Source organism: Calypte anna, chromosome 1 (assembly GCF_003957555.1).
Source record: "Calypte anna isolate BGI_N300 chromosome 1, bCalAnn1_v1.p, whole genome shotgun sequence".
Taxonomy (NCBI): Eukaryota; Metazoa; Chordata; class Aves; order Apodiformes; family Trochilidae; genus Calypte; species Calypte anna.
The window spans coordinates 69231440-69247967 of NC_044244.1; the positions used below are offsets into that span (position 1 = coordinate 69231440).

At 35.5% G+C, this 16528-nt stretch overlaps 1 protein-coding gene across 1 annotated transcript in view; it reads left to right on the forward strand.

Moving 5' to 3' along the window:
• The window catches only part of METTL25 (methyltransferase like 25), a 58545-nt gene that overhangs the window by 28814 nt on the left and 13203 nt on the right, over positions 1 to 16528 (forward strand). Inside the window, exons 6-9 of the mRNA XM_030454980.1 lie at positions 9915 to 10009; positions 12483 to 12512; positions 13569 to 13642; positions 15991 to 16084. Of these exons, the coding sequence (XP_030310840.1) occupies positions 9915 to 10009; positions 12483 to 12512; positions 13569 to 13642; positions 15991 to 16084 (293 nt within the window). The remainder of the gene's footprint in view (positions 1 to 9914; positions 10010 to 12482; positions 12513 to 13568; positions 13643 to 15990; positions 16085 to 16528) is intronic.

The window sequence follows — 16528 nt, forward strand, 5'->3', positions numbered from 1 at the left end:
TCATTAAATGAGTTCCTTATATGAAGGAGGACTGTGGCTTAAGAATTGCATTTAGCTTTTCTACCATGCTGTGCTTTCTTGAGCACTCCTGTAGAGTTTTATCACAGAGAAAGTAGAGAATTGAAATTAAATGTAAAGAAAAATCAAGGTCTTCACAAATTATTAAAGAATATACAGAATTATTTCTTACTTTTGTAACCATTGAAAGAAAAGTGTTTTGTTTGCTTGCCAAAATTACATTACTGCTAAGAACTCTTTTTCTTTGGTTACCATGCAGAACACAGTTAAATAGCTTGTGCTCTCTCAAGGACATTCAGAGCAGTACCCTAAAAAATTCTGAAATTAGGTCAGAATATTTAGGACATAATAAAAATTACATCATTGAGAAATAAGAAAACTTTTTTTTTTTTTTATAATGGCTCTTATTGAGATCAAGTGCAAAAAGACTACCTATACTAAGATCAGAAGAATTATTAAAGCTATAAATCCTTGGTAAGCAAGGTTACTCTGATGTTTGGATGGTTGTATTTATAACATTGTTGAGGCACAGTGTCAACATACATTTTCTGCTGGTGTGAACAGGGTAATTCCTTCCCTGACTTTTGTAAGAACAGAGTCCGTGCATAGTGACAGCCTTTGTTTATCAAGAGCAAAGAGCTTATGGTATGTGAACTAATGCCTCTTTCTCCAGCAGTCATTAAGGACTCAATGTGAATTCTCTGGAAACAAAATACCATGAAAATGATGAAGTACACATGTTCAATATCCCACTTACTTCAGTAACGTCTGCAGGAATGTAATAATAGTCTTTTGAAGAAATGTAGTATCAAGTAGTTGTCTGTTTACCTCTTTTGAAACAGAAAGTATTGTTTCACAATAAAGTGCCTTTTATACCAAAGAAGAGGGTGTACTATTTGACAATTAAAAAAAAATGCAAAAGATTTTTCAAACTGGCATAGGGAAATGACAAAGATTTCTTTTGAAAGCTAGGGCAATTTCCAAATACAGAGCTTCAGACAACTTTTTCCCATCTTGAAAGACAGTTTCTGAGAAGTCATTTAATATATATTCCACATAAATATGTGTTTGTACTCATTCTAATCCTTCAGTCACACTGTGTGACTTTTGAGTATTAACATCAAATTGGATGTCACAGGGTTTGCCATGCAGAAGACTTCTATGATTCTATGATTCTATGATGGTATATCCAATCTTACTGTTCTCACATAGGCATATTTCACATTTGTTACAGAAGACCCATTTCCACTAACATAAAACATAAGTTTGCCAGCTAATAATGAGTGGGATAAGGAGAATTAGAAGTAGGAGGTATAAAATACAGTTCTGTTAATGTTACTGGTTAAATTGAAAGATATATACGGATAGCTACAAGCTACATATTGTGTCTATGCATATATTATACCTACTTTGCAAATGGGATTTGTCTGATTTAGGTTATACATTTTTTTACTTTTTAAAATTTATGTCACGCCTTGCTAACTGATCTTTCTGAGAGATGTCAGGTAATATGAAAAGGTGTTAATTGGCTTCAGTGGGAGTTTTCTCTAACTGAAGGAGATAGACCAGTCTAGTGTATTAAATAGTCTACAGTGAAATTCATCTCCCTTTTCCTTGGAGTTTATTAAAAGCAACTGCAGGACATTCCTTTGTCCAATCTAAGAAAAAATATTTTTATACATAAGAAAACTGAGAAGAATATGTGATCACAGTATGAAGAGTTTATATAAAGATACTCTTTTGTTAGCTTATACGTTTTTAAGTTTAAAAAGTTGTGGGCAGTTTGTGGATTTTATATCCTATAATTAATTTTTATTTTTGCATTAAAGAGACTTTATACAGTTACCAAATTTACCAGTAAATATGAGATTTTTCCCAAGAAATTTAACTTTAAAATTAGGGGTGATTTTTATTTGCAGTTAATATATCTGTGATTACCACATTGCAAAAGTACAAAGTTTTTTATGTTATGTTTAGCTTGAGTACCAGAATATAACGTTCTTTGTAATAGTAAATATTTTGGTTTGTGCTTTTGGAAAATGACTACTGTCTTTTGAGTCATCAAAGTGGAATGGAATAGTATTTAATACAGTATATATATATATAATTATTTCTTATTCCCTGCGTGTTTTGATTTGGATTTGCATGTTTCTGTTGTTGATTTTTAATATGACTAGTGCTGACTTCCTAGAATTAGCTAACAGGTCTAAAAAGCAAGATTTAAATACATAGTTAGCAAAAAATTTTAATTTCCTGTCAGGGCTACTAACCTCAACCTTTATGGCAGTCCCTGGGTTTGTTGGTAGTCCCTGTTTTCTTCTGGGAGACCAAACTTCCTCCTCTGTGAACTGCTTTTGAACCTGAGCTTGTACTCTCCATCCTCACTCTGCTTCTCTGCTTTCTCTAAATTCTAAGTCATTCAGGGCCTTCTAAGTAGTAATGAGTTGAGAAGAATGGGGCTTCCTCTCTACCTTACTGTGGCCCCTCCTGAAATTCCAGCACTGACATAAAACTGTCAGTAACCAGTTATTCACCTTTAGTTTGGTGTTGCCCATCTAAGTTTCCTTTTAGTTTTCAGTAATATGTTTCTATCGTAAATCATGTTTAATGAGTTCGGAGTAATAGATAGTAAAAATACTTCTATGACTGGGTGGCCCACCTAGTGGATGAGAGGAAGGCTGTGGATATAGTCTGTCTGGACTTCAGCAAAGCCTTTGACACGGTTTCCCACAGCATTCTCCTGGAAAAGCTGAAAGCCCATGGCTTGGATGGATGCACCCTTTGCTGTGTTAAAAACTGTCTGGATGACAGGCACCAGAGTGGTGGATGGTTCTGCATCCGGTTGACATCCAGTTATCAGCGGGGTCCCCCAGGGATCAGTACTGGGCCCAGTCCTGTTCAATATCTTTATTGACAACCTGGATGAGGGGATTGAGTTTTCCCTTAGAAAATTCACAGATGACACCAAACTGGGGGGGAGGGAAGTGGTTGATCTGCAAGAGGGTAGGAAGATACTGCAGAGGAACCTTGACAGATTGGTCGATGAGCCGTGGTATGAGGTTCAGCAAGACCAAGTGCCAAGTACTACACTTTGCCCATGTAGCAGAACTCCATGTAGTGCTGCAGACTGGGGGAAGAGTGGCTGGAGAGTGGCCTGGTAGAACATGAGCCAGCAGCATGCCCAGGTGGCCCGGAAGGTATCAGGAATCCTGGCTTGTATCAGGAACTGTGTGGCCAGCAGGACTAGGGATGTAATTCTACCCCTGTACTCTGCCCTGGTGAGGCCTCACCTTGAGTCCTCTGTACAGTTCTGGGCCCCTCACTTCGAGAAGGACCCTGAGTTGTTGGAATGGGCCAAGAGGAGAGCAATGAGGCTGGTGAGGGGACTAGGGGGAACGATTTATAAGGAGAGGCCGAAGGAGCTGGGGGTGTTTAGGCTGGAGAAGAGGAGACTCAGGGGGTGCTCTGTCACTCTCTACAACTCCCTGAAGGAAGGTTGTAGTCAGGTGAGGGTCGGGCTCTTCCTCCAGCCTGAAGCTGCCCCAGGGAAGGTTTAGATTGGATATCAGGAAGCACTTCCTCATGGAAAGGGTGATCAGGAATTGGAATGGGCTGCCCAGGGAGGTGGTAGAGTCACCATCCCTGGAGGTGTTTAAGTAGAGACTGGATGTGGCACTCAGTGCCATGGTACAGCTGATGTGTTGGTGTTAGGTCATAGGCTGGACTTGATGATCTCAGAGGTCCTTTCCAACCCAGTTGATTCTGTGATTCTGTAATATCTCTTTACTAATATTTTAAAAAGAATATTTTTAGAGAAACTGATTAACTAAGAAAAAAAAGAAAAAGATAAAAGATAAAGAGAAGAAAGTAGATGGATTTATATTTACTATGCCATGTACAGTTCTCAAATCTGCGCGGCTTGTTTTAGTTTCACACTTCCAGGAATGAATGCTGGCTATATTCTTTGGAGGAAGGAAGGTTCTAGTTAGATAGGGGAAGATCCTCCCAGGGTTCTTCAGATAACAGGTGAAGGTGCAATCACACCATTTAGCATACACTTTTAAGGATGCATTGATTTTCTGTCAACTTCAAATAGTGAAATAGGAATGGTGGGGCAGAGAATAATTAGTAATGCAGGGAAAGGAAATTCTTTAGTCCTAGTTATTATAGCCTTTTTTTAAATTAGTTTGATCATCAGTATGTGAGGAACTACCCAAGCAAGGATGTGATTTCTGTGGTGGTTACATCTCAGGTATTGCTGTTTGAATTAATTAGGTGAAGAGCAGATTTTAGTGCCAGCCTTGCAGATTCAGCCATGTAAAAGTTTTAGGTGCAATGTAATCTTGCCCTTATCTCCATGTTTTTGACAAGAATCCCAAAACATTTTTGGCCGACAAGTATAGGATTACTACAGAGATTTTTCAGTGTGCTTGGAAGTTCTTGCACAATTACCTCACACTGACAGCTGTGTCTGATCTTCAGTCAGTTGGGGTTTTTTTCTGTAAAATTGGCACTCTTTTTATTTTTGCCTAGAGAATTCTCTAGCTGCCCAGAAGTGCTTCAAAATAGAGACTTCATAAAGCCTTGCGTTTCTTGTTTTTCATCTTTGTTTTTCTTTTTCTTTCATTATCACAGAAGGAGATCAGAGACACTCAAGTGCACTGGATTTAAAGCACAAAAATGCAACTGAAGTTAATTAATAAGTGCCTGACCTCCAGGTTTCTCATGCTTTGAAACCAAGAAAATGAAAAAAAGAAAACCAAAAAACCTTCAGAAAACATCTCCATGAATCAGTGGGGATTACCACAATAAATATCCAAATCATACACTGGAGTAGAGGGGCCACTTTCCATTATTTACTTGAAATCCTGAATAACTGGGGAGGTCCGAATGGATTGGAGGGTTGCAAATGTAACACCCAGCCCCAAGAAAGGCAGAAAGGAGGATCCGGGAAGCTACAGACCTACAGTCTGACCTCGGTATCAGGGAAGGTCATGGAGCAGATGATATTGAATGCCATCACAAGTCATATAGAGTATAGCCAAGGGATCAGGCCCAGTCAGCATGGGTTTAAAATAGCAAAGAAATAAATTATAATATGGAATATTATAATTTCAAACAAATAAGCCATTTCTGTATTAAAATAAATGGCAGTGATAGATCAAATTCAATACAGGAACTGAGTTCAGTCTTAATGGTAATTTTTAAAGGAATTTTAAGATATCTGTCACTAAAAATTATCCTGGGAGTGGTTTCACCCAGCACTAGTTGTGGGTGTACAATCAGAGTAACTGTACTAAATTAAGAATAAGCTCTCTTCCTCTTGAAGCTATGTTCTCATGCTGAGACAAACTGCTGTTTCACAACATTTTAATAATGACTTGCTTAAGGTGAAATTTAGGAACTAAATAATAAATAGAGTGGGAACTTCAGCCTGTGAACTAAAAGCATATTGCTGCCTTCTCTTTGCTGCGTGCTATTTACAGTCTGATGAACTTCAGTACTAGAAAACAAGTCTATTCTTTTGTCATTAGATATGGACTAGAAAATCTTTAAATCTTAAAAAATCTTAAAAATAGAATGGAAGTGTAAAATGCATTTGAAGAACATCAGAATCCTCTATTTCATATAGTATTTTGTCATTTTTAATAATTTGTGTTACTTTGTTTTCAAAGAGCATATGGGCAAAACAGACATTAGAATCAACTATATTGTACCACAAAAATAAAACAACACCCGGATTTTTTATTTATTTTTATTTTCATAAATTATCCAGTAACCCACTCAGGTGTTGTTTCATGACAAAATTTAGGTTTTGCCAGGATGAATTTAGCAAATAGTTTTCAATAGAAGTTACTTCTAGTCAGTTTTCCTATAACTATAAAAAAAATGAAGCATAAATAAAAAGCATTCAGTAATGTCTATTTTTAAAATCCTGTTCCCTAGCTGTGCTTAATTGTTTTGTTATTTAAACAAATTTTTAAAAAATCTTTGAAACACTGCTGAGACAGTAGGAGTCTTAATGGATCTGTGAACAAGATGGTGAAAACATTAACATTTGCCTGAAGGTTTTCTCTGTATCCAGACAGAATTAAATAATGAGAAAAGCTGCAGATGATCTAATTATACATTTATAATATATTTTTTGTGATTTATAAATTCTTGCTACTCATGACAGTATTTTCAGTGTACCAGATGTTCATGTGTATTGCCAGTTTTTCATTTGGAAGTTAAATGGAAAGGGGGAAAATCCTTTGCAAAGTTCAAAATAGTACACATGTTCCAAATGGTATGTGGTACTACTACTGCAGTATTACAAAAAGTACACAAAGAGGAAGTCCAATTCCTCTATAAAACTTAAGAGCAATTTACTGAAGGTCTTACAAAAAGGTCTAAAAAATTAGAGAACAGGAAATAACAAATTACTTCCAGGAGTAAGTTAAGGAATAAGAAATTGCCAACATATTAAAAAGCAGCAGTAGTTTTGGTTTCCCAGAAGTTGAAAGGTAATCCAACATACTTTATGTTTAGTCCTGTTTGGTTGATGATGAAGTATGAGACTTTACATTTACTCAAATAAAAATTTTACCAGTACAGACCCCGAGGCTTTGTATTCTCCTTTGCTAGACAGCAGAGAGTGAAAAATTCTATTAATATTTTTCAGTTGTGGCAGGCATCTAGATGTATTTGTGTGCCTTTCCCAAAATGTCAGTCTCCTGCAAGAGTTTTCAAGTATATACTAACCTTAAGTCAAAACAGCTTCTCCATGTAACATTTCTGCCTCTTAGAATAAGAAATGAGCTGCTGGGTTTAATCAGTCATGAAACATCCCTGTGATCATAAGAAGAGTTAATAAATCTATTGAGAGATTGCTTAAAGTATATGAATATTTAGAAGAATTCTCTCACCTGTATTTTAAGGTCTACAAAGTCTCTATTTTCAGAAGACATGAAAAAAATAGTAATTGGAAAAAAAGGGATGAAAATTTGGAAAGTTCCTATTAAAGTCCTTTTATAGGAAAGAAGATACTACAGCTTTCAGAAAAATATAATTTAATCTTGAAAAAGAATAGTAAGAAAAAGATTCCTTTGTTTAAACTCTTGTTTAACTCCTCCATGAAACTAAGCTGTTACTAATCTCAGTGAGGGCAAAGTAATAGTAATTGTTTCTGTGGCTAAGAGTTGGAACTGTTCTTTTCTGTTTTATTCAGCATTATATGTTTTTGTGTAATTTACTCTGTCTTACTCTGATGTGTATACTGGAGTGATTTTGGTGAGAATGCTTCCTCACTTTGACCAAATGTATCTGATTTATGGGGACAGTGAAAAACATCTTCAAACTACTGAAGTCAATATTTTACCTACGTAGGTTTCTAAGGAAGCTGAATAAGGATACAACTTCTCATGTTGTTCCTGACACTGCTTTTATTCTGTTTCCTCTGTTCCCTTCCTCTCTTCCACCACAGTTTGTAGATTTTGATCTAAACCATAACAGAATTACTTTTTGTTTTGTTTTCCAGTTTTGGTGTAGTAGTTGCAGCAATTCATTTTACTAAATGTGTTTTTTTAAAGGTTAGCTGAGAGGTAAAGTCATATATCTACAATCTTCTACATAGAATACATAATTTCATTTCAGTTCATTAAAAGGTTACCTAGAATTCCCCATGTTTTTAACTTTTTTGTTACCTTATTCAAATGCCTTCAAATTTCTTTCTTCCTGGAAAGAATTCTGTCTGATTGGCTTCTCTGTATTGAATTATAATACAGTTGTTTCATGTGCTGTTGCACACTTGTGCTGATGGCTGTGAAATCTTCCATAGGGTACTCATACTTAAGATGTTGCCTGAAAGTTTTTGGAGATTGATATCATTTAAAACAGCTGCTGTTTTGTCAGAAAGAAGCACAATATGGTAATTAGTGAGCTATCTAATATTAACTATATCTGAAAATAGTTGCAGGCATTAACCATTTGCAGTGTTTTAAAATGTAGCTGATAAATATATGAACCTTATAGCAATATATCCAATTGTACAATTGTTTTTAACCAACAGTGTTCTTGAGAATGGGCTGGATATGGGAAAACAAATAGAACTCAAGACAATAGTGTAGATATGTAGTCAACTTTGGATATACACACAAAAAATGAAAGAGCATTTGCTTCCCTCTGGTTTTTTCCTGGTTTTGGTGTCAGTAATTTAAATAAAGATGGTGCTTTGCCTTATTACCTTTTTTAAAGCATTCATAAGTTATTCAGAATTCTGCATGAGCATAGTGCTCTAATATTGGGAATGTAGCTCAGTTGGTAGCAACTAACTCTTGGATTATTAGTTTGGCTAGGGACAGGGTTGTAAATTATAAGGTAAACTTGAAAAGATGTATTATTTCATCTTTCTACCTCAGTCTGTAAATTTTATTTTGAAATATTTTAACATATGAGTTAGAAAGACTTACTAATATGAATTATACAATGGGAACCATAGCAGTCATTGTTTCTTTTTGCAAAAAATACATTGATTAAGTTCTTACTACCATCCCTGTAGTAGAAATACTCAGGTTTATTCCACGTATGGAATTACAGTTGAAGGTAAGTTAATGTTTTATATTTTGACAAGAGGCACTTACAAAATCTTCCTAGATTCCTAGTATTGCCAAATTTTATCCTTGTATCTAAAGGATTTTTCTTTCTTGGTTTGGTAATTTTCCAGAATTAACCTCCTGTTCTTAGGTCGTGGTCCTCAAACCAGCATTCATTCCTTAAGAGCCCCTGACATTATTCAGGGGTAAAAGGAAATCAGACTGTGAGATTGCCTGCAGATTACCTGCTTGCTGTTTCTCTCTAGAGATCATCAAAGATTGGGAACTGCTGCTAGAAAACCGAGGGGTTTTGCTGTGGGGAAGAGGGTTGTATCATTTATAGTTTACTATATCCCTTTTTCTTTGCTTAACTCCCATGAAATGAATTCTACTTACGCGTATGTATATCATACTTCAAGTAAATTTCAAGAGTTGTAGCTCTGCTGTCCTTTTTTTAACCCCATTACATTGATTTATCTTTAAATATGCCCAAGTCATCTTTCTGTGCTAAAAAGCCAGGATCCTGGCCAATTTGGTTTTTTTCCAAGAAAGTAGTATTTCTTATTTAGCATTCTAAAAAATAGCTGACAGATGCACTAAAGAAAATTCAAAACTTTGTAGGATTTGTCTGCATTTAAAACTCACTGTTATGCACATCTATGAAGTAATCCCTATGCTTTAGTTTTCCCACATTGGCATGAGTATTAAACATGAAAAATTGTGTTTTTATTAAAAATATTAATGATACTGAAACAAACTGAGCACAGATTGTGAAGGAAATGCATCTTGGTGCTATGAAGAAACAGCAAGAGCCTTCCCAGCTGCTCTTTTCTGGAAAACAAGTATTACGCCACACAGCAAAACATGGGCCTTCAGAACTGAAGCAAACAAATACACGTTGTTCTGTGTGATGTTTAAAAGATATTTCTGGTAGAAGGACCCAATGAATAGTGATACAAAGTCCTGCTACATTGAATGACTGCCCAGCTTACATCTTGTGACTCAAGGCATGGCATTAGGTGCCATGAGCATTTCTCAACTTTACTGTTGCCCCTTGGAATGTTTTTTTTTTCTGTGGAGTTTCATAAAAGACACAAATTTTAAATTGTTTTGGAAAATGTAAAATTACCAGAAATTCAGTATAAACCAAAAACATTTGTTACAGGGAACACAGCCACCGTTTTTGGTACTGGACTAGAGCAGGTAAGTGCTTCATCTACCATTAACTACTGCTTAGCTTGCTCAATCCATTGTGTATTCTGTAAGTAAGAGAAAAATAGACAATGCAAGTTATGCCTAAGTTTTTTTTTCTTCATTTTGCAGCTTGCCCAGAGGAAATGTGGGGATTTCCCATGTGTCAGTACTTGAAGGACAAGGGCTGGTGCTGTGGTCGCAATGCTAGAATGTCAGCATGCTTGGTATGATTCCCCTTCTTTTCTTTTTCCTACTGAGAGCTTTATCCAGATGTTACAGAATTCATTGTTTTTGGCCTCTAATCCTAGAGTGATGACTTTCATCCAAAACTCTACAGAATAACATCATTAATGTTGTAAGCATGATGAATTATATCTAAAAAAATTAGTAATGACCTCCACCTTTATATATTTTATACTTGCTGAAGGCATGAAAAAATAAGTATTGACAGAAATGTATTTTAAGAGTGGACAGAAAGGCCAAACGTTTGTCGAAACCTAAACAAGGTAACTCCTCAGGGTAATAGTTCCTGGCCAAGGATTTAGAGGGGAACAAGGCAATTGTAGAAGGATTGCAATCAGTAACTCCCCCAACGCCTTAATGATTCATAATATTGAATGTTCTGACTATTTAAAACCTAAACAAACCTTCTTGTTCCAATAACTGGAAGAGCATTAAAATCCATGTGGCTTAAGAGACTGGAAACATCTTTTTAACATTGCACCAAGAGATAAAGTGCTTTTAAAGACCTAGCCCCATCAAGACAGGATGATGAACTGTTGTCTAATTTGAAAAAACACACATGTACTAAAAATTCAAACCACTGTTTCAGTTAGAAGACCACTATTCCTTTCCTCTATTAATGTTTAATCTCTGGTACCAAGATGAATACATCAGGTTCTGGCTAGCCTCTGCTGCTGGCTCTGTACCTCTGTTACTGTGAACAGTGTGGACTAAAGCCACAGTATAGGCTAATGTATTGAGATTATGTAAACAAGAACTAAGATGCTATCAGGAGAGAGGAGGGCAGTTGTTTAGTATTTGTGAGGCTTACATGTGTCACACCTGGCAAGGTGTATGAAAAAAATTGTTCCTTTTAGAGATATTGCTGTAAAACTTAGCACAAAAAGTGCTTTCTAAAAGGATTTTCCTTTTCTCTTGTTCTTGTCAGTGCCAATTCTTCCTCATCTGACACATTAGCTATTTCCTTTCCCATTTCATTTCTTTTGGAAAGGAAAAGATCAGGCTGTTTTTCAGCAATGGTAGGAAGATAAATTTTGTAACGAAATGACTCCCAAGAGTCTACTGATCATGCCTTTAATATCTTTTTTAGATTTCTCAGAAATCACAGAAATTTGGCAGTTAAAAACTTTTTTTTGTTTAAACATTCATGAAAGGCAAAGAGTTCTCCTGTGTCACTAGATACTTCTACTGCTGTTACGTTTGTAATTCTTTCTGTGTGTTTTTCATGACTGGGATTTCCCTTCTAGGAGGTACAAGGGAGGCAGTGGAGTGCAGCGAGGCACACATCTTCCTAAGCATAGTGGCTGGCTTGGAAAAACTAAGTCTAATGTTGTTAAACTAAATCTAACTAATGATGTTCGGCAGTATTGCTTATGTTAATATGCCAAGGGTCGAAGACAAGAATTCTGGACAAGAATTTTGTTTTAAGAACCTTACAATACATATTTGGAACCCACATCCATCTTCTAAGCAGCAGCAGGTATATGGTGGTATGAGAGCTATTGCTTACACAGCAGAAGCTGTGACCTGAGAGTCAGTCAAAGCCATCAATGGAGAAAGTCCAACTACTTGGTCTATGTCTGAAGAAAAATCTGAAAGACAAGATCAGTTCTAAAGTTAGGAGAAAGAAAAGTGGGTGATTCAGTCTTACTTACTGTAATGCAGTTTGGGGACTAAAGTTGACAATGACCTATTAATGATGAGGCATTTTTGGTTTGTTGTCTGGTTTGTTGTAGTGTCAGATAATGTACTAAAGTTTTGTCTTCAGTTCTACTACAATCTTTAATATTTGGTTGAAATTTTTATAGGCACATTATCTTTTCAACTGTGGAAAAATATTCTACGCTTGTAATTCTTTGTTAGGTTTTGTCCCTGTGGATCATAAAAAATCAAGTGTTTTTACACCTGCATCAGGTTTTATGGTGTGAAGAATCTAGTGAAAGATAATGCACAGACTTTTGAACTGCAGTCCCTCTGAATTTTTTATTCTAACTAACTTTATATATGGAAGTTCAATATATCTGAACACGAGGGAGTGAAAGTAATCAAAGATATTGGACATTGAAGTTATATTTATTTTAAAATAGTTAAGTATGTAAAGTCAATTATTTGTATTTTGGTAGGAACAGACTCAAGAAAATTTCTTTTTAGTGCTGTCACAGGAAGTAGTCCTCTGAAATATTTTTACAATACTAAAAAAAGCAAACAACTTTTGCATGTGTCTGTTTCTGTAAAGATGGTTGTCATTGCTTCTCCTATAAATAAACCAAAATAACAGGAGTGAGCTGATTATGGGTCCCTAAAGGTATTAACACTTTAAAGTGTGCAAGTTCGTGTTATGTCACACCATTAATCCTGTAAAATTTAATCTCCTATGACTTTTAAACAATGTGTTTATAAAATGTTCTGATAAAGAATAAACATACCAGCAATTTAATTCCTTCTCTCTTAAAGGCTTTGGAGCGAGTTGCAGTTGGCCAAATGGTAAGTAATATTGTTTATTTTAGCCATTCTAAGATATAAAGTGTTTTTCCCCCTTGAATGCTCTTAATCCATGACCTTTTATTGAACTTGTGCATTTCTCGAATCTCAAGTACTAACATAAACTGTATCAAATCCTGATAGATAGCATATGTCATCATGAAATCACATTTTTATTGATGTGATTGTACTTAGTGAATGTTTTCTTTTTACAATTATGAGTCAGGAAAAAAGGCTCAGCTTAAAATTTAGAGACATTAAAGTACCTATTTTAACTTCTTTTCCTATCTTTCAGCTAACACATAAATTCAGTTCAAATGTCCTTCTGATATGCCTGGTTTGGATCACTCTTTACCAACTCTTGTAAAAATAGAAATTGTTATGACAAAAGCTTGAACCTGTAAGAAACATCATCACTCTCATCTCTCTATATTTTTTGCCCTGTGAATACTCTGAATTACTGTTGTGCAAGTTATCCTTTTGGATGGTCAACATTTAAAAGGCAAGGCTGAGTTACCATGTGTAAGCTCACTAACTTTAGTGGTCTTTACTAGAAGTGCTTCTTGCCACAAATTTTTGTCAAGTATTAACTGTTCTTATGCAAACATCTTTCATACACAAAGTTACCAGTTTTCAGTGTATCCTCTTTCTGCATGATTCAGACCACAGTGTATGATGATTCAGCTGGGGAGTTACTCCTTTTGTCTTTAAAACAGGTTAGGTAGATTGTTATATTTACTTTGCATAGTAGATTTTGGATCACAATCGGTATGGTTCTCTTCTCTGTTCTTTTTTCCTTTGCCAACCTTGAAGCTTCTACATTAGAGTTTTGATTTCTTGGGGTTTTTTCTTGCATTCATGGTTATGTTAGCATCTGACACAAAAAACTAATTATAAGTGGTTGCAAAAACATTAGTAAATTGCCCTCTTAAACCTGTTACAACTGATTGTAAAGAGCACAAGCCAATAAGTAGTTAATATAGCCAATACTTGTTTTGCTGCTCTGTTCTTAATTTCATTGCCAATTTTAAATCCTTGCTCTTGTGAAATTCTTTGCAGCTGCCTACAGAATCATTGTTTTATCGAGCTGTTCTTCAGGTTATTATAGAAGAAATCTATGGTGTTACCAAAAGGTAGGACACCGAATTCACAGAATTAAACCAAAGCTCTGATTCCTATTTTATAGAGAATGTATCTGTTATAAAGCAGAATGGTGTAAGAATCAGTCTCATCAGACTGCATATACATAGTGGTACTAAAAAGCAAGATAACTTCTTTCATCCACATTGCAAATCCATTGCCTTTCCTTTACTCATAGCTGAAATAGGTCCTCTTTAGTACCAGTATATGGACAAAACGTATCTTCACCAGAGAAATGATTGCAAATTCATTAAAAAGTCAAACCAGTATTGGGTTACCCTGTTACGTAGAGGTCCTGGAAGCTTTAATACTACAGAAGACAATTAGACATTTCAGTTTGTCCTGAGAAAAGCTGCCGAAAGTCCTGTGGCCAGCATGACTGTAAAAGAGCCACTTACTGCCTGTGCCTATGGTAGCAAGTACTGTACCCTTGTAGGATGGAATTTGAAGAGCTGGTGCTGAGGACCTGACATATGCACTATACTTGTTTTCTGGAGTTGTAGTTGGATTAGATTTCATCTATTTCTGTGAGTTATATGCCCTTTAGCACTTAGAGCACATCCAAAAGCACACTTTCCAGTTTAACTTCACTTGAAAATAACCTATTTTTTGCATTCTGACCTATTCCATGGTGTAAACTTCATGGGAAGTGAGGAAGACTAGAAAATTCATTTCAGATGCATATCCCTCATCTAAAATAAATGCTAATGCAGATACCCCCAAATCTTTTGCTAAATGTGGAGCCAGACAGCTTGCCCTTCAGAAGGTAAAACTCCTGAGAGAAGGAATGGATGTTTGTTTTAAAGTCACATAAAATGTCACACATAAAATCATGGCTAAAATTATAGATAAAAGAAAAAAATGACATCGATTATAACATGTTTCATTTGTTTAAGACAGTATAGTTTGGAGGGAGTAATTAAGGTTATACTTTTGGAAAAAAAACAAACAGTAGCTTCCCCCATTCCAGTTTTATTGCTGAGCATGATGTTATATGGCATGGCATATCCCTATGGTCTGTCATCTTTCCTGTCCATGTACTTCCACACTTCTTGTGTGTCCCCAGACTACTCCCTGGGGGACAGAGGGAGAAACAGAGAAGTCCTCGAGGTTGTGCAGTCCCTAACAGCTGAGACATCAGTGTGTTATCAGCACTGTTTGAAGTCACAAATCTGAAGCACATCACTATATGGGCTTCTGGGAAGTTGGTTTCATCCCAGCCAGATCCAGGGAATATCTTTCCCCCTGTAACTTGTCCTTAGGAGGGCAGATACTCATCTTGCACAGAATGATATGACAGCATCATTAACTGATTTTTAGACTGCATCAGCTCAAATGTTTAGGGGCATGTGAATATTAAAGATGACAACAAAAATTCATTCTTTCCATAAAAATGGATCTCAGTGGGTGAAGATTCCTGCCAGCTAAACAGCATTAGAACAACCACTGAGTGAAGTCACTCTGTTGACCTCTGTTGATGTTAATCCTGATCCTTAAATAAGGAGAAGGATGTTTTACTCAGAATAAAGATGAAGGAAATATTTAAAGGTATTTCTATTTAGTATTTCACAAAGGCTGTTTCCTCTTAAGTAATTGAATGCTCACAGCTACTGTAGCTGAAAATGTAACTCGTGCACTGCACAGCTGGAAGTGGAATTGTATTGAAACACAGTCAAGAAAGCAAATTCAGACTAACAAAAACTTTGCATGTTGTTTCTTCAAGATATTTCAAACACAGAGAACAGATATAAGTGGCCTGTTAGGATTCAGTCTTCCTGTAAGTTTTCATGCACTGTTTTAAGATGGCTGTGTTTGGTGTGGGGTTGGTTTTTTTTTTCAACAACCCATATTTTGTCTGGCTTCAAAACTAGGCCATTGAGTTGTAAACAGGAGAAAATTCTGGCATCAGTGAAATAAAAATAGTGAGGATAAGAGCACTAGGTAACAAGTGAAAGTGAAATTTTACTCCAGCTTGGCATTTGCTCACTCCAGTGGTTGATGGTAAATAAATTACAACAGCATTATAGTAAATTATAGAAGTATCATAAAAGTATTATAAATGTATAGAATGAAGTATCTATTAGGGAGAAATTTAAAAGAAGCATTACACTCAAGTAAAATAATAACTCTACTATAACCATAGTACAATTGTACAATTGCTGTATCTAGAAATTTCTTCCAAATATTAACTGCTTGTTGTAAGTAAAAGCTAAGGAAAGGTAAATTGTTACAAACTTGGCAGTAGTAGCTGATTTATTCCTCTTGAGTTAAAAATTTATGAAAATGTGTAAATTTCTGTTGATGGATATGTACAAGCCTGCACCTTGATGCTGTTTTTTAGTGATCATCATGTTGGAAAAACATTCTCCAAATCATCCTCTTTCGTAGATTATGCTAGAAAGTCTCTGAAAAAGCTGGAACTGGATGATTCAAAGGTGAGTCACTAGAGACTGTAGGAAATCTTCATACCTATGTAAATTCTTGAAGTCAGCACTGTAATGCAGTGTTTGAACCATTGATTTGATTTAGGTTCTGTTTTCCTGTCTAACTATAAATTATTCTCATTTATTAATATTAATAGAGTAAACCCATCCTTATTTTTATGTATTTAAAAAAACATATATCAAAATAGAGTTTTTTAATGTTTGTTTCTTTTATGAAATAGACTTCCATGTACCAATTCTTGAAAATATTTTGTTTCAAATGTACTTTTTTCTAATGACTCCTTTTTCATACATGCTGCTCACAATCAGAATTTCTTTAAGCCATTCCGGTAGTTATGAAGTTAATCTTACAAATCTCCTCTGAGGCAAAAAAATGTAATACATGCTCTGTTTTATACATACTGTCATTTAGAGTTATATATACTTTTCAGATGC